Source organism: Cicer arietinum, chromosome 4 (assembly GCF_000331145.2).
Source record: "Cicer arietinum cultivar CDC Frontier isolate Library 1 chromosome 4, Cicar.CDCFrontier_v2.0, whole genome shotgun sequence".
NCBI classification, from domain to species: Eukaryota; Viridiplantae; Streptophyta; class Magnoliopsida; order Fabales; family Fabaceae; genus Cicer; species Cicer arietinum.
This window is the reverse complement of record NC_021163.2, coordinates 2,613,257-2,634,681: the sequence shown is the minus strand read 5'-3', so window position 1 is coordinate 2,634,681 and position 21,425 is coordinate 2,613,257. Positions and strand designations below refer to the sequence as shown.

The 21,425-nt window shown below is 28.2% G+C and overlaps 2 protein-coding genes across 2 annotated transcripts; one reads left to right on the top strand and one right to left on the bottom strand.

Moving 5' to 3' along the window:
* The first annotated feature begins 2,502 nt into the window (after positions 1-2,502).
* Positions 2,503-4,132, top strand: LOC101502327 (AT-hook motif nuclear-localized protein 20-like). The gene has a single exon (XM_027334112.2). It carries the CDS (start codon positions 3,235-3,237, stop codon positions 3,838-3,840), a length of 606 nt encoding a protein of 201 aa, XP_027189913.1. The 5' UTR covers positions 2,503-3,234; the 3' UTR covers positions 3,841-4,132.
* Positions 4,133-13,793: 9,661 nt separating this feature from the next.
* Positions 13,794-18,109, bottom strand: LOC101512933 (ethylene receptor 2). The gene is made up of 3 exons (XM_004495252.4): positions 17,542-18,109; positions 15,182-17,058; positions 13,794-14,541 (listed from the first exon to the last, which is right to left on the bottom strand). Exons 2-3 carry the CDS (start codon positions 16,925-16,927, stop codon positions 13,999-14,001), a joined length of 2,289 nt encoding a protein of 762 aa, XP_004495309.1. The 5' UTR covers positions 16,928-17,058; positions 17,542-18,109; the 3' UTR covers positions 13,794-13,998.
* Between the last annotated feature and the right edge of the window lie 3,316 nt (positions 18,110-21,425).

Below are 21,425 nucleotides of genomic sequence, written 5' to 3'. Positions count from 1 at the left end.
TTATTAAAAAAAGATTGGAGAATTTTGGGTTATAATTTTTAAAGTTTAAAATTATGACCATCGGTGTAAACATTTATAAACATAAATGACAGACTTAAGACCAAAAAAAGATAAATTAAAGACTGACTTGTTACAAAAAAGAAAGAAGGTAAATAACTAATTTGTTATTTTATGTAACTTAAATGACTATATGGTGTATTATTTTTACAAAATAAAAATGTTTTAAAATAGAGTTTAATTTTATGTACTTTGAGTATAAATTTTTGTTATCAATACATCACAACTATTTGTTGACATGATTTTAAACGTAATTATAGTAAAAATATTTTTTTTAATGATATAATAATTATATTTCACTATCAGTAGAAACGATTTATATTATCAATATATCATTAAATCATTTGAAATGATGGAGTTTTGTTTTAAAGTGTGATTCTCCTCCCTCCTTACTTATAAGATCATAATTCACTTTTTCTTAATTTTTAATATAAGATCATTTTTAAAATTCAACATATAGTTCAATGAATTCTTTAAAAATGATATGAGAAAAGTAGTACTATCCACCATCGCTGTAAACCAATTTTACAACCAAAATGATTATTTTGATATTTCTTTGTATTTTTGTAACTCTTTGAAACAATATTCGTACTATGAATGATTGTGATTAATTGTTCGTATAAAATAATTTTACATGATATTGTACACCCATTAATCACCAAAAGTATCTCTATTTAATTTACTATTGAAAAACATCAAAATAAAAAAAAATGTCAACCTATCAATAATTATTCGTTAATATGTAAAAGTAATCCATTTTTTAAACAAGTTTATTATTATAATTATTTTCTTAATATGCGTAAACTTTGTTTGAAGGTCTTATAATAAAGGAAAAAAATATTTAATAATTACTTCTTCTAGCCGAAAATATTTTGTATTTATTAAGAAAAAATATATACTCTCTTTAATTTTGAATATAAGAAAGAAAAATGTTATATTTTGTGCTCTAAATAAATATAAGCGAAACTGAACTAATTATACTGAAGACACCCTTAAATTAGATTGTATTTTATTCTCATTTAACAAATTTTCATATGGACAACTTAGACTATTCAATTAGGTTTTTATTCGTTTGAGAAACTTAAATAATATTAGCTATGTACTTTTCTTAAAAATGTGAAACTTTCTTTTTGTTTATATGTGAAATCGGGGGAGTAAATGAAAGTGTAATACTCTTCCTAAATTATCATTATCAAGTTTTGGTGAATTATCTGCCTTCCAAAAAATATTGGTGAATTTATCATTATTATAAATGTAAAGTGAAAGATATTAACTTAAAAGTTATACAAGTAATATTGATTGAAAAAAAGTAATTAATATTAATTATATTAAAAATAAAAAGAATTATTCATTTAAGAGCAAATTTTTATACTAATAATGAGTTACTCATTGTTGAGTAGAGGGAGGGTTGTTTTTTCAACTATTGATAACTTAATATTATTTGCACCACTTTCAAATCACTACTATATATTTATTTTTTTATATATAGATGAGATAATATAATTATTACTGAAAATTCAGACACAGATGCGAGGTCCCGACTTTGAATTTGAGATATAATATACAACATAATAATATCGATATTTATCAGTTGAACTACGACAATCACTACTATATTCTACTTCACATTTTTGACAATACATGGTTAATATCAATACCTAATAAAAATAATTTTGTACTCTACCCTTCATTTTTAATATATATTCCCTCTATTTTTGAATATGAGCAAAATAAAAAAAAAAAAATCACTTTCATTTTATTAAATATAAACAAAAGTTAATTAATTCTACCATTTAATATTATTAATTTTATTTTTCAGTAACTTTTTTTTTACTCTTTATTCTCATGGAACAAGTTTTTTAAAAAACACAATCAGTAACTTTTGTTTTACTCTTTATTCTCATGGAACAAGTTTTTTAAAAAACACAATCAGTAACTTTTTTTTTACTCTTTATTCTCATGGAACAAGTTTTTTAGAAAACACAATGACCTTTTTTTTTTATTACTTTAAACAAGTTAAATAAGATTAACTATTTTTCTTAAACAGTATAAGGTAGATATTTTTGCTTATATATACTAACGGACATAATATAATGTTTTAGAGTACAATTAAGTATATATTATCTCAATTTACAAAAATGAATAAGGATAATTTTAACAAAATAATGTAATACTAATATATATTTTAAAAACATAAAAAAAAAAAAGAATAAATTTTTCTCAGAAAGACGACACTTAAAAAGGAGTACAATTACAACATTATTTTTCATGCATGAAAAACCTAGTACGACACTTAATAATAAATCAATATTAATTAAAAGAATAAAAGAAACATGTAGCAGCTACTTAAAAAAGTAAATAAACAAATATTTTAGCTCCCCATGTCAACAACAACACAGCTCACACCAAGAAAGAAAACAATTTATTGAACAAAACTTCTTCTTCATTTGTTCTCCTCAAACAGTTAGTTTCGTGTTCTTCTCTAATTAAATTAATAAATTATTATTATTAGACCTTGTCTCTCTGTCTGTCATCTATTTCGGTTTAGTTTTTGTCTTTGTAGTAGTAGAGTCTGTCAGAGGTTTTTAGATTAGAATAAACAAAACAAAGAAATTCGATAACACTTCTCCATCGTCTGATCTTAAATCCTTCAAACCCTTTACTTGATTCCCATCCACTAATTGCATCTAATTCTCTCTTCAAACCACCTCACTTTCCTCTACTGTTACATGAATTGAAGAGCATCATATGTTAGGTTAGTTCATAAACATATAGTTATCCCTTTTCTTTCTTTTCACTGAGACTTTGACTTTTTTTCTTTCTTTTCTCTTAATTTCTCTCTCTATCTCATGGATCACAACAACAAGTGAAATCAAACAAAACAAAACAAATCAACATCATCTAGTAGCAATTCTGGCTAATCCTTGGTGGACAATTCAAGGTGGGTTATCTGGGGTTGACCCAGGAACCCATTCACCCAATCTTGTAAACAAACACCACAACACAATCAACGAAGAAGAAGAAGAAGAAGACGACAACCATGAAGATGAACCAAGAGAAGGTGCAGTTGAAATCGGAAACCGCAGACCAAGAGGAAGACCACCTGGATCCAAAAACCGACCTAAACCACCCATCTTTGTAACAAGAGATAGCCCAAATGCTTTGAAAAGCCATGTGATGGAGGTAGCCGGTGGAGCTGATATAGCGGAAAGTGTCGCACAATTCGCTAGGAAGCGTCAACGTGGCGTTTGTGTTCTAAGTGGAAGTGGTTCAGTAGCTAATGTTACTCTTAGACAACCTTCAGCTCCTGGTGCTGTTGTAGCACTTCATGGTAGGTTTGAGATTTTGTCCTTAACAGGGACATTTCTACCTGGTCCTGCTCCTCCAGGGTCAACTGGTTTAACAGTCTATCTGGCTGGAGGACAGGGTCAGGTAGTTGGAGGTTGTGTTGTTGGAACTCTTGTTGCTGTTGGACCTGTTATGCTTATTTCCGCTACTTTTACTAATGCAACTTATGAAAGACTTCCACTTGATGATAATGATGATGATGATAATAATAATAATAATAATAACAACGAAGGACTGAGTTCTGCGGCCGGTGCACAAGGTGGAGGTGGATCTCCTCCGCCGGGAATTGGAGGTCATCAATTGCAAGGTGGGATTCCAGATCCATCTTCTTTGCCTTTATATAATTTGCCACCAAACTTGTTGCCTAATAATGGAGGGCAGATGGGACATGAGGCAGCTCTTGCTTGGGCTGCTCATGGAAGGCCACCTTACTAAGGATGATCAGTTGGCTTGTGTGGATTTGCTGATAATTGAGAGAGGTATAGAGATCATGTCTAAAAATCAAAATTTAGATTTGTGAATTTGTCTTGTATTTTGAAGGATAGATATTGGAAAATGTTAGAGCAGTGTTGATTTTATATAACTGTGAAGAAGAAGAAGATCCTTTGTGGAAGCATGCTTCTTAGTATTATTGATGTATATGGATTATGAACTATTTTTTCTCTCTCTTTTGTTTCTGTGTTTTGAATAAATAAAAGATGACTGTGGGAGTCTTTTAAGTAGTATATATTTATGAATAATTTAGTATTTTTTTTCTCCTTTACATAATTAATTGTATTTAGGAAATTACAAGTTGGTGTTTTGAGGGGGGAATTATAATGGGATATGGAAGGGTTGATCAGTTTGACAGTGCTAAAAACATTAGATACTTGTGACACTCAAGGTCTGAGAAAGAAATGATGAGTGGATGTTAGGGTTTGTTTTTGAATATACAAACTTTTTCTGCATCTGGAGGTTTACTGCACTGAATAGGCCTGCTACCAAAATGTCCCTATTGGGTATCTTATTCGTTCCGCGTAGGAATCTGGGTTACTAGAGTAGCTTAGTTTTTTTTATTTAGCGTATACTTTATATATTGTTGGGAGTTGCGAGCGTGATAGCAATAATGGAGTGGTGTACTTACGAGATTGAGACTATACACTTGATCACCAAATTGTCCAATTCAAGTAGAACAAATTTACTTATACTTTCACTATAAATATGATCATTCATATATTTAATATTTTGAGACCAATTTGATAAATACTAACGAATATTTTGAATGTTCTTGTTAAACATTCAAATATAAAAATGTTTTATTGGAAGTGTATTGAAAATTCTTCTTTCAATTTTATGAAAGTCCACAATTTTATTTGTGTTTTCATCTTGTTTAACTTGCTTGGTTGAAAATTAAAATTGAATGAATAAAATCTCATCAATTTAGACAATCTTTTTAATTAAAAAATAATCAGTGTGAATTTCGAAAATATTTATCTGCATGCATATTCTCTTTTAATTTTGAAATTTTTAATTGAAATTAAAATTTCTTTGTTGTCGCATGCACAGCTCAGTGTTGCACTTTGCACAATAAAAATGTTAAATGATATTTTATATTTACAATTTTTTACATCTATTCAATATCTTAATTTTTCATTATCTTTCACTTTTTATTAGATCATTAGTATAACATTGGATGTTGTCTATAATAATTTTCTGCCCGTTGTAATCAAAGATCGGTTTTAAGATAATGATATTGCTATCTCTTCTGTGTGTATTAATCCAATCAATTCCCATAAACTTCTTTATTTTTTTTAACAAGCAGATTAATAATTTTATTGAGATAAATGAGTCGCAGAAACTTGTGTTATGCCACACCCACGTGTTATGTTGATCGAAATAAATGAGTCCAATGATGACACTGGTTGCTGGTAAGTAAAGTTCATTTTCAGAATTGGGAATTTTCAGTTCATGCATTCATACCTTTATTGAAAACAATGCCTAGTGCAAATACTCATTTTTAAAATTAAAATATGAATACTTATTTTTATATAGCTCATATAATAATTTATAATATATATTTGTTCTTTTCCTTCCGTGTCTCTTTGATTGCTCTAAAGGGTCATTATAACTTGATACTTAGAAAATTCAGATTGAAACATGTGAAGTTGATAATTTGGGGTGTCCGGTATATAAATTAAAACATATAACTTCAAAATTTGACTCTAGTCTTGTTAGTTACTTATATGAGTTTTGGTTTAAATGTTGGATCTTGTGTTGTGAATGATGCAACAACTTGAATAAATAAATTTTATAATGTGTATATCACAATAAATTTAAAGTTTAATTCATTTCCACTATTCTATATAGACAAATCCCCTTAATTAGGTCTCAGGCAGACATTGATTTTTTTTACTTTATCATTTTATCGTTATTTCAAAATAGACAACAACGGTGTGGTGTATTGAGAGGCTAATGGAGTTTTTATAATGATATGTTTATTATAAAAGACCAAGAAAATGTTAATGCACAATTGAAGGGTGGTAAGAAAATCAAGACGGTGACAGAAGAATGGATAGTAATGTAGTTTCGATATGAACACCTAGCTTGATTTTTATTTTTATTTTTTAAATATTTGGTTACATACTTTATAAGGAGTATATACTTTGAGAAAGAATGAAGTAAAGAGACTCTGATAGAAAGAGATATAGTATGACATAAACGACACAACACATTAAAATTTTACTTTTTTGTTTTGTTTTTTAAGATGCAAATTATGTTGAATGGCTGTAATCTTTTTTTAAATTATGAAACATTTTATTTGTTGTACTAAAATATATTTACTTTTTTAAACCTAAATATACATAAAAAAAAGTAAGTTACTCTCACTAATTTTTTTTATAAGCAAAATTTGTAAAGAGAATACAAGTAGTATTCTAATCTATTATAAAAAGTTTAAATTACATTATAGCAAAACAATCAAATAAAAAATTGTAAAGATGGTGCATTTTCTTCTCACAACAAAAACTAATCCAAAAAGTGATTTTAATGTGTCAACTATATTGTTAAAAATATTGTTATTGCGTAAACCCCGTATACACCTACTCTCAATGGTTCATCACAATGGGAAGCAAGGTTGGTTGGGTCCTAAATTGTGACCAAATCAACGGTGGTGAAATGTCTAAACTATCGCTTTGCTTCTCCGATCGTGCTTCAAGTACTCGCTCTAAAAAATTCTGCTCACCAACACCAAAAGGAAGCAGCCGAAAATTGGGTCACCAAAAAAAACTAATGGCACTTGTAATTTTTCAACATCACGACCATTTATCGTGATTATGATAACTTAACTATGATACTAAACATGCACTATAGAGTAGATATTGACAGATCTATTTGAATAATCACTTTTAGCTAGTTTATAAATTAAGTTATTCCAACTTTTTTATAACACTTATATTTACAAGTTTATTGATTATTATTAAGGGTGAAAATATGTCAAGTCGATTCATAGGGATCTACGGCCTAATCTATGTCATACGTAGGTCAGACCACTTTTTTTTTTAAACAGACGAGCCTAAAACTTTAAAAAAAAATTATTTAATTAAAAATTAAAAAGATCAGATTACAAACCACATAGACACCATTTTAGGTTAATTAGGTTGACTTATTTGAATAAATGTAAATAATATTTTTTATAAATATTAATTATTATATTAACTTTTGATATTTTTGTCAGATACTGAACTTCTACTAATTAAAATATCTTAATTTTATTTAATTTTTAACTTACTTAAATGTATTATGATAAAATATAATTAAAGTAAGATGTCGTATAAAACCAAATTATTTAAAGTGTAATGTTAAATATCAAAATATAATTTAATTTTATTAGTCTATTTAAAGATATATATGTCTGGTTACTTATTCAAATATATTAAAATAAAATAGATTTTTAAGTAGATTAACATGTTATATCAGACTTTCATCAATATCTGGCTTAGAATTAAAAAGTAAACATATGAGAAGCACAAAGTCAAACTTAAGTCTTGAATTATTTTGACAAGTCAGATTTATATCTTATAAAGCATAACTCGACATAACCTATTTTCACTCCTCATTATAATTTATAGCATTTTTTTGATAAACTATTTTAATAGCATATGCTAATGCATATATATTAAATAGTTAGATAGTATATTACATTTTATATTAAAATAATGCAGTGTGTTGATTGACAAAGGGAGGATAAATATATAGTATGTATAGAGCTGTTAATGAAGTCTAGAAGTTCAAAGTTTCTTCAAAACTTTCATACTAAGTCTCTGATTTTAGATCTCTAATTAAAATAATTTTTTTAAAATTTTTAATTTATTATTTTATTATTTTTTGTGGGCTTAAGTGAGTGACTCATAAATCCAAAACTTTGTTAGTTGAAACTTTTTTTAAAAGTTTTTTGAATTTTATTTTTTTCTCAAAAAATTGTGAGAAAAATCAAAAAATTCTTTTTCTTTAATCAAAAATATTTTGACTAAAAAAAAATTGTAAATAATTTTTTATTAAATATGCTGAAGAAAATTTCAAAATTTTTTTAAAAAGTGAACCTTTATACCTCAATTAGCCCACAAAATTTTAGTGACATTTTTGTTTTTGGAGCTTTCATTTTTGGGATATTTTTAAATATAAAATTTTATGGTCCTCCAATATATGAGTTGAGGACAATAATTAGTAAATTTGTGAAATTGACGGTTTTAAGTATGAATATATATGTTGCTTAAGGGGAGGGAGAGGTGTTTTATGTCACTTTTTGTCTCTAACTATCAATTATCTTTTACTATTATAATTATCTTTAACAATTAATCACTATTACGATAATCATTTTACATAAATATCAATATTATTAAAATCATTATAATTTAATTGTATTTAAATTATTTTAAATTAATTAAAATTTAATATTAATATCATTTATATTTTTTATGTGTCATTTGTTTTAAAAAAATAGTGAGTTTAAAATGAGACAGAATAAAAAGAGTTGTTCAATTTAAATAAAATAAAAAATAAAAAACATACAATTGAATTTAAAAATTCAACTAAAATTAAAAACTTAGCGCTCAAACTTTCGAAAATGTCACAACACAAAAATAAAAACCAACTCAAACAGAGAAGTCTTAAACTTTTTATATGTCTATCATTAAACAATTAGGCCCACAGATATTTTATGGAAGTTGAGTTCAAAAAACATTATAGATAATATTGAAATATAACTGACGTAAATTTTATTTTTAAAATTTTTAGTTAAAAAAATTTGTTGAAAAAAAAACATATTTTTTCAGAAATTTGAAAATGTAGAGTATGATTAAAATATCTGAATTTATTCTAATTTTTACTATTTATTTCAGGATATTTTAATAAGCTAATGAAGGGGGTACAAATTAAATTATAAGGGTGTAAAATCCAATTTTTCAGTATATTACTCAATTTTTGTTAATTTTTTAAAAGTATTATAAGGCCCAAAACTATTAAGAGAAAAGTGTTTACTCGGTACTATAAGGTCTAAAAGAAAAAAGCTCAGAATCCAAAACTAGGTTCAAAATTTAGGGAAAAAAAGGCGTGTATTATTTTACCAAAAATAATAAAGTAGTTTTTCCACATGGTTGATGTTATTTACATGTTTTTGATATTATTTACAATTTAAATAAAAAATATTTAATTTTTTTTTAATTCTTTTAATTAGAAGTCAAATTTGAAAATGTACATGTTCAAAATGTTTAATTTGTATAAGTCTGTCATCTTTTCATTTACAACTACGGTTAGACTTTTAGAGGAAAACTTGTGTGGTTACTCACATTTTCGTAAAGTTGGTGTTCGCAAATTACATTACAATACATAGTTTGCTAAAAAAATCATAGTTAATTTAAATTCTTGGTTAATTACAACCAGTTAATTGTTAGTTTAATTAGTTAAAGTATCTATTCAATTTAGAGAATGTATAATTGTGATTCATGTAGTTTTTACAATACTATCATAACTGATTTAGCCGTGATAAATTTTTAGTCTAAATTTATTTTTCTACATCGTTTTTGTTCTATTATTTTATCTTAATAATTGATTTTTTCATAGATTTTTTTTTGGTGTTTTTTATTATTTTGTCAATTTAGGGAAATTATTTTATTTTTCCATCTTGTTATGAAGCTCATTTTATTCAATTTTAATAGATTAATTTTAACTTAGATTAGACAGATCTCATCAATGACTTCAACATTATACAAATATTAAAATATGTATATTTTAATCATTTTAATCATTTTAATTTTATTAAATTTATACAAAAATATTATTTTATACTATTAATTTAGATATTGTAAAAATATTGTAAGTTTGTTCTTATATTTATTTATTTTTTATGAATTTATATCGTTGTTCTCGATCAATGTATTATTTTAATATATTTTAAATAAAATAAAATAAAAAACTAAGTCACTTGTTAGTCATGTCAATATAGATAAACTATATTGAATAAAAAAATTACATGAACAATTTTTAAAAATTAATTAACCAATCCATCATTTTATCTAATCTTTTAGTGTACTCGTAACTCAAGTTCAAACATTATAAAATAGAGAATGTCTAATATGTTCTAGTCAAATAATATACTCATAACTCATTATTTATTATTATTATTATTATTATAAATTCATTTTTTAGTTTATTTTTAGATTATTTTATGAGAGGTTTATATTTTTCTGAAACAGCTAAATAAATATTCATAAAAAGGTATTCTATAGTACAAGATGTACTACAAAATAAAAAGAAAGATTACAAAATGTTAAAATGTCTGACGTTATAAAAATAACCAAAATGACACCTAAATCGAAACACAGTGACAAAACACACTACATACTACAAGCATAAAACACAACTATATAGTCTTAAACTGGACAATAGATGTGATCAGCAAGAAAAAACGTCATACACAAAGCTTGCGTCTTTTACTTTAGTCCACTTAATATTTTCGACCATCACAAAATTATTGAACCCTGATTGATAAAACTAACAAAATTGCGACCATTCTCACAAATTTTCAAACTTGCCACGGATTGATGAGCATCAGTCTCCACATCGCAATGCATAGTTCGACTAATCCCCAACCATTTCAGGAGATACCATAAAATATACGAGAGGTCCATATTAATCGGACATACCCATAAGATATATGAGTTTTTTTTTTTTTCATTCCTTTTTAAAAAAAATTCCAACATACCAATTTTTTCAAACTAAACACCCAAATATCTCTTATTTTATGCAAAAGGAAAGTCAACCGAGTGATACAGTACAACCCGTTTAACACATAGGTTTTTTTTGTTATTTAAATGGGGAGTAATTGGTCGTATGCAACCTTCTACTTCATATATTTTTTTTATAATATATAATAAAAAGTATTAAAAAATAATTAAAAATACTATTTATTAACTCAAAATAATACAAATTACTTCATTAAAATTTGTATATAATAAATAAATAAAAATGTGGAGATTGAGTATAAATATCACCTACATTCAAATAATGTTTTGAATTATCATCAAATAATCTATATAGTATGTTAGATACTTATTTCTAGAATTTATTTTAGTTATAATACGAGTACTTTGTATATGACAATTTTTTAAATTGAAAAGATACTCAAACATCAATATTGGAAATTTGGCACCATATTTAAATTTGGTTTTGATTTTTATATTATTATTTTCTTTCTTCAAATCAAATTAACACTAATTTTAAATGTATTTTGTACGGTGTTCAAAATACAGTACTCAAATTTTATATTAAAACAATATTTTATTTTTTTAAATATCTGCATTTAGAATTATGATATCACATGTTCTGCGTATCTTTTCTCTCATTTTAGGAAAAATTGAAGTTTGCTCTCGTCATGGAAGCGTTCATGACTGGCTAACTTTATTTTCCTGTTAGTAAGAACATAACTTATAAATAAACGAGATATGAAATATTGTTTTGGAAATTTACTAATTAAAAAATAAACAATTTTTGATTTTATAAAAAAAACGTAATATTACTTTCAACCTTGAAAGTTAGTCTAGGTGATTGAAGAAAAATAATAATGATTCTTTTTATTTTAAGTGATTAAGCAAATAAAAAAAATAAAGATCCAAAGAAAAAATAAGTTAAGATAAAGTGTTGATAAATTATAAGTAGAAATAAAATTTTGATTGATTCAGGTATGTCTAAAATAATTAAAATCAGTATGTATAGATAATAATGGTTAACTAAAAATGGTACACCGTTGTTATTATGTTAAACTTTCGCATGATCATGTTTGAGATTGTAGTCCGCCACTACTTACCTAACATTCTTATGTTTTACAATTGATTTTACATTCTTTTGATTTACTCATAGTGTTTATTGAAAATAGTCAGTTCGTGATTGTGCCTTTATTTTTTTGATTTATGTAATTAAAACATATCAGAAAAGTAAATACAAATATCAAATTATCAACTAACATATATTTGAATTTCATTTTACATCTAATCGCTCACTATATGATCTCAACTTCCGTTTATTTCGGTTAACTTTTAATTCAACTATTTAAAGTTCTTGACTAACAAATTAAAATATGTTTTGATAAAAAAAAAAATCAAGGTGAAGGGATGTCATATCACTTCAAAGTGCGAAAATTTTTATAATTGATTAAATATTTATAAAATAATATGTACATTTATCCCTCCAATAACAAAAGCAAATATCAAACATACAATCCACAAATTCAATATTTATATTTTTATCATTAAAATAATAAATAAATATGTTTCCCGATGCATCATATGAGTTGAGTTTATTAAAATAAGTGTGACAATTTTTTTTTCATTATATAATATAGGTTTAATTGCAGTTTTGGTCCCACTATTTTAGCTGAATTGCGAAAGTAATCCTCCCATTTTGTTTCTCCTCAGTTTTGGTCTTCTAAGCATAATTTTGGTCCAAAACTTAATGAAATTTCATTTTTTTTGCATTTATTTAAGTCGCATCATGCCTCAAGATCTCATTTGCAACAATTGCACCTGAAATACATGATCATAAATGGTGTAGTACGACTTTAAAAAATGAAATTTCATCAAATTTTAAACTAAAATTATGTTTGGAGACCAAAACTGAAGAGAAACAAAATGGAAAATTACTTTCGCGATTCAACTAAAATAGATGGAGCAAATCTGCAATTAAACTTATAATATACCGTAATTTCCTTTTTAGTATTAGAGAGCGTAGAATAGACCAAAATAGAAAGAAAAGTTAAAAAGGTGCACCAAATAAACACGCTGAAGATAATAATATAATAATTTATGACAGAAAATAATAATAAGTGGTAAGAATTAAAAAAGAAACCAAGTTGGGCCACTAGTATATTGGGATATGTGGAAATTAAAATAAATAAATGTGGGTCCACGTGAAAAAGACAAGTGTTCAGGTACGTGCTCAGGTTCATGCATGGTTACAAGTTCAACGATAACTGGCCCATACCATGAATCAACTTCACAATTCTCTGAATCACAAAACCGATTCCAATTTCTTAAACCCAATAAAACTTTCCCTCTTTGCAAATGTACCTTCACCAATATTACAACTTCAATATTCATACGTCTTTCACTTTTTTCTTTTCCTCATTAATTTCGATTATCTATCTATAATCTATTAACCAAATTATCCTATATCCTATTATTAGTTGTTAAACGTTCTCTCTCGGTGCGTGCCAAACGCTCATATTCTTAAATCATCCGATAATATCTATTTATAATTATTCTGTCACCACCTTTGTTAACCAAACTTTAATTAACTTTTCTTATACATACATATTCAATGAACTTCTTTTTCTTCATAAAATTCAATAACTTTATTTAAGGAGACAATAATGACTCACATCGCATATATCATATTACTTGTATATATAACAAAATAATTCACATCATCAAAATTCAAAACAGAAAAATAGGAAATAATCAAATATGGTGATCACACTCATTAGTATATATTCTCCTAAACAAATGTACAAAATATCTAACCAAAAAAATAATAGCAGTTATATTTTCTATTTTTGGATTTTATTTTTCCATTCTTCCGATTATATATATTTATGGTTTTAACATTCTAGTTTTTTAATATTCTAATAATTCAGAGTTTGGTTGAAAGATAAATAAATTTTAACTAAAAATTATTCTAAATGGAATTCAAACTCAAATTCTCCAGACGAATTTATCTTTAATTGAAGTTAATACTCCACTTGAGTTCAGTTACTTGTTTCTTCGGATTATACAATATATAAGATGGATGTGTTCACTACATACGTGTATTAAAATTGAAACTACATACATAGCAGGAACAAAGACATGAACACATTGAAAGAAAGAAACTAATCTGTGTAACATTTTTTTCTTATGAAAGTCGTGTGTATGATGACATCTCTACGTGGAAAATTGCTAGCAAGTGAGAATCAAAGAGTACTTTTGTTTGTGTTCTATAATTCTACCAAGAACAAGAATGTGACTTGAAAAATAACTTTTAATTACTAGATGCTGTAGTGTTTTTTTAACTTGCACCAATTCATGTTCACAGGACACTATTTCCCTGCATCAGAATTCTTCTGAGTTCACTAGCAATTCCTTGCATCAAAACCGGTTTTCGGATTACCCCATTAACACCAATCTCCATGCACTTTTCCCACAAATCTTCTTCGGCACTTGCGGTCAATGCAACAATTATTGGCCTATTTCCGCTTTTAAACTTCCGAATCCTTGCGGCGACTTCGAAGCCGTCTATATCAGGCATTTGGAGATCCAAAAGCACAACTTGAATGGAAGATCCAGCAGGTCCAATGAAGGTAAGGCATTCGAATCCGGAAGAAGCAGAAGTCACGGCACAACCTAGTTTCTGAAGCAATTTTTGTGTCACTGCTCTATTTACATCGTCGTGGTCAACTAACAGAACTTGCAGACCTCTCAACATTGAATTGGAATAGGTGTGTTCTGATGACTCTCCGGGTTCGGAGATGGCTATTGCAATGGACGGTCGTAATTGAAACCGAAGAAGAAGTGTCATGCTTTGAGGAATACCATGAGTATATGGTACCAACCATAAGTTCCCTTGCATCAACTGCAATTAACATAGTGAACATAAAGTCAGAAATTAAATAATTCAATCGAGGCGTGAAATTTAACAGTACAATCCAAAGCTTGGCTCCTATACAAATTGAAAAAATACACTCCTATTCATATAATAATGAATTAAAGAACTAATTAAGGACATGAAGAAGAAAATTACAGAAAATAAAAAATACACTACCAAATATACTTAACACGCATTACTTCTAATCTCCTAGAGATACACCTATTCCCAATTAAACGGGATTCTAAATCATGTCACAGGTCAGTAAAACACATCGCTTCAATTAAAACCTAATCTCGATTTTGAAATGTATTCCTCGATATTAGAGTAAAACAAATAAGTAAAAACAATGAACAGTCCAATGAAAAGAACCAAATTCAGTTATCTATGTCAGACAAGCTAAGAAAAGTGGCTAAGAAAAGTGTCGGCAAACATCCATCCTGGTGAACCATCTAGATGCTGGTAAATGAAAATTTAGCAAAGTCTTTTAATACTGAAGGAGTGCAGAAAAGAAAACAAAGTTTCACAAGATATATGAAGCACATGACTGAAGAATCAAGATGCAAATGAATACTTTGATGATGCACTTATTATCCATGAACACATATAAACAGACTATGTAACTCACCTGGACTATCCTCTTGCAAATACTAAAGCTCAATCTGCCCTCATACCTATCACTGGTATATTTCCTACCCTCGAGACCCGAGGAAACGGAGCTCCCAACTTCAGAATCACTACTGTTGTTGATCCCTATCTCGAATCTAATATTTACATCACCGCTAGATGAGCTAGGTCTCCAAGTTGCCCACCCTTTGTCGTTTCTCCCTTGACTTCCAGCATCTGCCGAAACCCGAAATACAAGGATACCCCCTTCCCCATGGTTGCAATCAAGTAGATTCCCAACCATATGTAAAATCACCTGAAACACTCTCCTCTCATCACCCATAACATTGTTGGGTAAAGACTTATCGACGTCGACCATAAAACCTAAGCCCTTATAAACACACATACATTTGGCAAGACAAGCTGCTTCTTTTATCATGGAATGTAACCCAAAAGACCTTATCTCCAAAGGAAACCTTCCATCGTCTTTTGCTGAGCTATCCATGGCATCGTTTATCAAGTTTGAAAGAACATTGCTCGTACTTAGCATTGAATCTACAATAAGTTTCTGTTCATTCTTTAAATTATCATCTTGTATCATTGAAAGCAATCCCAAAATTGAGTGCATAGGTCTCCTCATACCATCACTCATGACTTTCTGAAACGAGTTTCTTGCCTGGCTTGCCATCATAGCATTCCTTCTTGCCTGTTGCAAAGCTCGGTTGCGCTCCTCCAACTTCTCTCTCATAAGTTGTGACTCTTCAAGAATCGCAGCATGGGATAGAGCGACGGCAACCTGATCAGCAACCACCTTAATTATTTCCAGCTCCTGATTACTCCATGATCTAGGTTCTCCGGCTGGAAGAATCAAGACCAATATTGCATAACACGCCTGAGTTAACTCAGGCGTTCCTCCTTTGAAATTACAAACCCGTAGCATCGGCATTCGGATTGCAGCAACAGGTCCCGCATCAGTAGAAACTCCACAACTGGCAACAGCAAGTGCTGAATCAGAGCTAAGTATATTCACTCCATTGCTTCCCTTAATTCTTACAACATCCGAATCAGTAATAGGTATAGAAAAATTAAAATTCCTTCCGTTCAATTCATGAGTGAGATTCATCACCGTTTTTTCTTCATTAGGCATCCACACAGCACAATTTTGCAAGCCTAGTGTTTTAGACAGCTCCACCAAAGTGGTGTACAGAATCGTATGTCTATCCAGCGACTTTCGAATCTCTTGAGTAAGCATTCTTACATGCACTGCAGCCTCCTTTTGCTTCATAATAAGGCCAACCTCGCGTCCAAGATCCCATGTCTTTTTCCTGAGCATGAATTCCCTAACCTTCACTTTGAGAAGTAAAGGAATCAAAGTAACAAGCGTTATAGCAGTGGCACAAGATACCAAGGCAGTGAGAATCTTAAAGACGGTAAGTGCCACCATAAGCTGAAAAGTGTGAGGACCATAAGTCCAACCATTCAACAAATGTGTCAATCCACATAGGACTATAAAAGCAATGAACTGAACAAGGACCCATTTGAACGGTACGTTTGAGCAACTGACGAAATAAAGCAGCTCAATAGGGATGGAGAAGTAGGCCACAGCAATCAAGAAATCTCCAACTCTTTGACACTCCAAAATGCTCTCAATAGTCCACAAGCTGGCCTCATCGTCACAATTACATCTAGGATATCCATTATCTGTTGTTGCAGATACACACAAGAGGATAGAGGTAATCAACAGCACAGATACTATTGCTTTTACCATTGATCCAATTCAATATGCTGTTGACTCTTCAATCCATCTAAGGATACATAAATTATTGGGCCATAGTCATACCCCAAGATAACTAAGTTACAAAACAAGAAAAGTCTTGATCAAATTCTACCAGTCTTGCCCTGTCAAAAGTTCAAACAAAATTAAAAATTCAGTAAGATCCAAACCAAATAATAATACTAATAACAATATGAAATCCTAAACAAAACAACTTTTTATACCATACAAATCTATTATTTTTCCCCAAATTAAATGACCTAAACTATTCCAATCTTATAATTTAAGTTTAAACTTGTTTCAGTCAGCATAGCCCTAGGTGTAGAGTAAAATAAATCAATGAATAAGACAGTACCAACCGATGCAGAGGATATAACCATCATCTACCTAAATGAAAAATAAAATACAGACATATGATATACTAAAAATAAAAAAGAAAAGGAAAATCCAAGATATACTTAACCTGAGGGAAAGCAAATCCAAAGAATATTATTAAAAAAACCAAAGTCCAACAATTACATGTTTAATACTCCCCTTTACACCCACCTAAAAAAAATTAACAATAAAACAAAAAACCAAGTAATGCAGACCAAAAAATTAAATAGTACCTGAAAAAATAAAGCCTCTTATAGCAACCAAATATTCCACCCACCTTCATCAGATCTTAACAAAACCTTATAAAAAATGCATTACCAACTACACATTAACCAAATCTCCTCCACTTTCTTCAGCATCAAAATCAAAACAACCCATCGCCAAAGTTCATTACTTTATACACTTTCAATCAACAAATTTGAACAAACTGCACCCATTTCCTAGTCATTGGAAAAGAACAAGTAGAAGAAGCACTAAATCCCAATATACAAATTAAAAAAGAAAAAAAAAAAGAAAAAAGATTTTTACTGTTTAACAGATTCCGCGGCAAGAAACCGGGTGCGACCCTTTGTTGGAAAAGGTACCATGAGGTTAATTTCGACAGCAAAAAAAAATAATGAGGGAAAAAAACACAGTCCCTATAGCAGAACCAGATGAAGAAAAAAAAATGGAGTATTTTAGAGAGAGAGAATCTTTGAAGGTTTAGAGCGATTAGTGTGTAATTTGCAATGCCGAATAAAAAACCACGTATGATGGAAAAATAAGAGAGAGAAAGCGCCGTTGTTTCGTGGGAGAAAGAGAGAAAAGGGTGAGTTGTATTTAGAAGAGAGGTAGGAAGAGGAGAGAGAAAGTGGGACCCACATTCTTACATGAAGAGAACTTAGACGCTTTTGTGTTTTTTGTTTTTATATATTTTTATTATTTATTTGAAGTCTCTTTCCTTTTCAGTTTCCCTGATTTGTTTATGTGTGTGCGTTTATAATTTAATTGAATAAAAAAAAGAAGGATTTAAAAAAAGAAAATAAAAATTCCTTAGAATTCTCCGTTCAATGTTCGATCTTCTCGTGTCAGAAGGAGGAGTTGTTTCCCATCCCTTTGAAGTTTCTCTTTCTATCTCTAGCAAAATAAGATTTTAGGATATTTTTTGGGTGCTACGTCGTTTGGTTAGCACCACAACAAAGTCCAAGTGTGTTTGATGTGTTGTGTCTATACTCTCGGGGATGTCCCCTTGCCCCTTGCTAATTCGGGAGCGCACACAGATTTTTCATTGCTGGTATCTAATACTCTATCCCTTTCAGATTCAACTATTTTCTTCTGCTTTATCCTTAAATTATTTTTCTCTCTAATTTTAAATATAAATAAAAATATGATTCAAGAAAATTTATTAAATTTTTAGTTAAATACATCAATTTTTATTGATTATATTTTTGTTTATATTTGAGATTTTAAAATAGTTGTTGTGGTTATATAAATGTTTGTAAAGTATGTATTATCAAGTTTTGGTTTTTGATGTGAAATTGTATGAAAGATAAATGATTAAATAATTGTTTACATACTTATATGAAGAGATATTTTTATTAATAATATCAAGATTTTTTCTAGGTTGCTCCTCAAAGTTTTGTGGGTAAGTTATCCATTATAATGTGGCATCAATTAAAATTGGACTCATTAGACAAGATTGTTAGTTGTTCAATTAATTGTGGATTACTTGCATGAGTGTTATGGATAATATAAATTAAAGAATTGACTATTGAATCGAATTAGATTTGTTGTGGTATATACTATTTAGATCTATGTGTTATTTCTTGAACTTTTGATAATTCAAAAATTAAAATTAAATTCACTATTTGTTAAAAAAATTTATAAGTGTTTATAACATTTCAAATATGTTTGAAAAACATAGTATAAAAATTAAAATGATCCACATAAAGATACTGAGATTTTTTATCAAAAAAATAAATTTATAAAGATTAAGTAAATATAATAAAATTAAATTATACAACTTTTATATTTAAAAAATAATAATAATACAATAAATGTTCAATTTTAATTAGTATCATATCATTATAGGTAATTTACCCACAAAATTTTGAAGGGTAATTAATCTAAGTCTCAGCTAATATGAAAATGAGAAAATAATTTAATATTTTAAAATACGGTAAACACAAAGAACAATTATGATTATATATATCCTTTTAAAAAAATAGAGTAAAATTTATATATATAATGACTCCATTATTCAAAATTTATAGATTCTTTGGGTTATGTCAATTTTATAAGATAATGTATTTTAAAAAAAATCGATGTCATTTAATTCACCAACATAACTAATTACAAGAGACACTATTTTACAATAATAATTAATTATAATTTTTAAATTTGTAAAATACTTTACTTTTATCGTAATAATCTATATACCTAAATTAATACATATATCTGAAAAACTTTTTATACAATATTGTTTATAAATTGAACTCAAACATATACAAAATAAAATGACATAGACAAGTTCCCAAATGTATATACCACTAAAACGAAAACAAACTTTAATCATTTTTTTTACAAGACCTTTAATATCTACTTTCTTCACTTAAATTACAATAAATAACATTATATTAAAAAAAAAAGTATGAATTTTTCATAGCATACATAACATAGTGTTTTAGTTATAAACGTTATTAAAATATTACACGAATTATATACTATAGTGTTTAAAAAATAGCGTTTATAATATAAGCGTTATTAAAGGTAACACTTGTCTTTTTCATATGGCTCTTTGTGTAAGTGTTACTAAGAATTAACATGCGTCATCACTCAAATGTTGTTTTCAATATTAACGTGCGCCAGCACATAGTGACCTCAAACTCGAATTTCATTGTTGTTTCAGTCCAACTTCGATTGCCTTCACCTTTTCAAACTCGATCACCTCCACCGTATTCAAAATCAATTGCCTCGGTTGTTCTTACAATATTCAAAGTCATCAATTGTCATCAACAGTTCAATCTTGATTGCCTCTTTCAACCTACTCACTTATGTCATCAATCATCACCCACCATCATCAATTTGTTCATCTCCACCATCATCAATCGTTCGTGTTGCTAGTTACAACTCACTATTGTGACAATCTGGTATTACTTTTCATTTGTTTACTTCTATGGTTGTTGATGTTGCTAGACAATCTCATGTTTCTTTGACATGCATGTCTTATGGTTGAGGGGAAAAACAATAGTATATATGTTAGGGATGAAATGGAGCTAATTGGAGAATTGAATGATATTTTGATAGGATATTATGTTAGATAACATGTTGTTCTACTACTCTTATGAATGAAAAACACTTTATAATAGAAAAATTTATATATAATTTTTATATGAATGACATTCTCTTGATTTTTATATGAAAAATTTATATATGTTTCTTGTATATGGATTATTCTGATTTGCATTTTTTTTAGGTTTATATATTTATATGATTTATTTTTTTAAGTTTTAAGGCTATAATGCTCTTGATTTGTCATTTATTTTTGAAGTTTCACGGTTTGGATTGGATGCAAATAATTTTTTTTGAAGTATCACGACTAAGATTCTTTTCATTCTTTTAATATTAGAAGGAATTATTTAATATTTAACTATAATAAGATCGTAGAATTATGAATTAGAGATGAATGTCTGCTAATCGATTGTCAAAATAATATGAAGATATAGTGGAAGAATTTGTTAGGTTTGTTGTTGCTTATGTAGAAGACCCTAGTAAAATCATCACAAGGTCAACAAAATGGGTTACAAATACGAACCTTTGATTTAGCATTACAAGCTCAACAAATGTTCTATGTCACTAATCATGCCGATGAAAAGTGATCAATATTTGTGTTTCTAACTAACAACATAAATAATTACTATAAGTAAGAACATGGAGAGATATATACCGAATATGATCCTTTCTCTAATACACCACAATCGCTTGAAATTGATTCAACGATAAATGACATTCTCTATATGAGTAACGACTACGATGAAGGGATTTGGATCAATGAAAATCAAGAAGAAAGATAAGCTAGTACTTGCACCTTACAATATAGGGTAGAGTTTCTTTTAAAAATACTATTTATAATGACAAT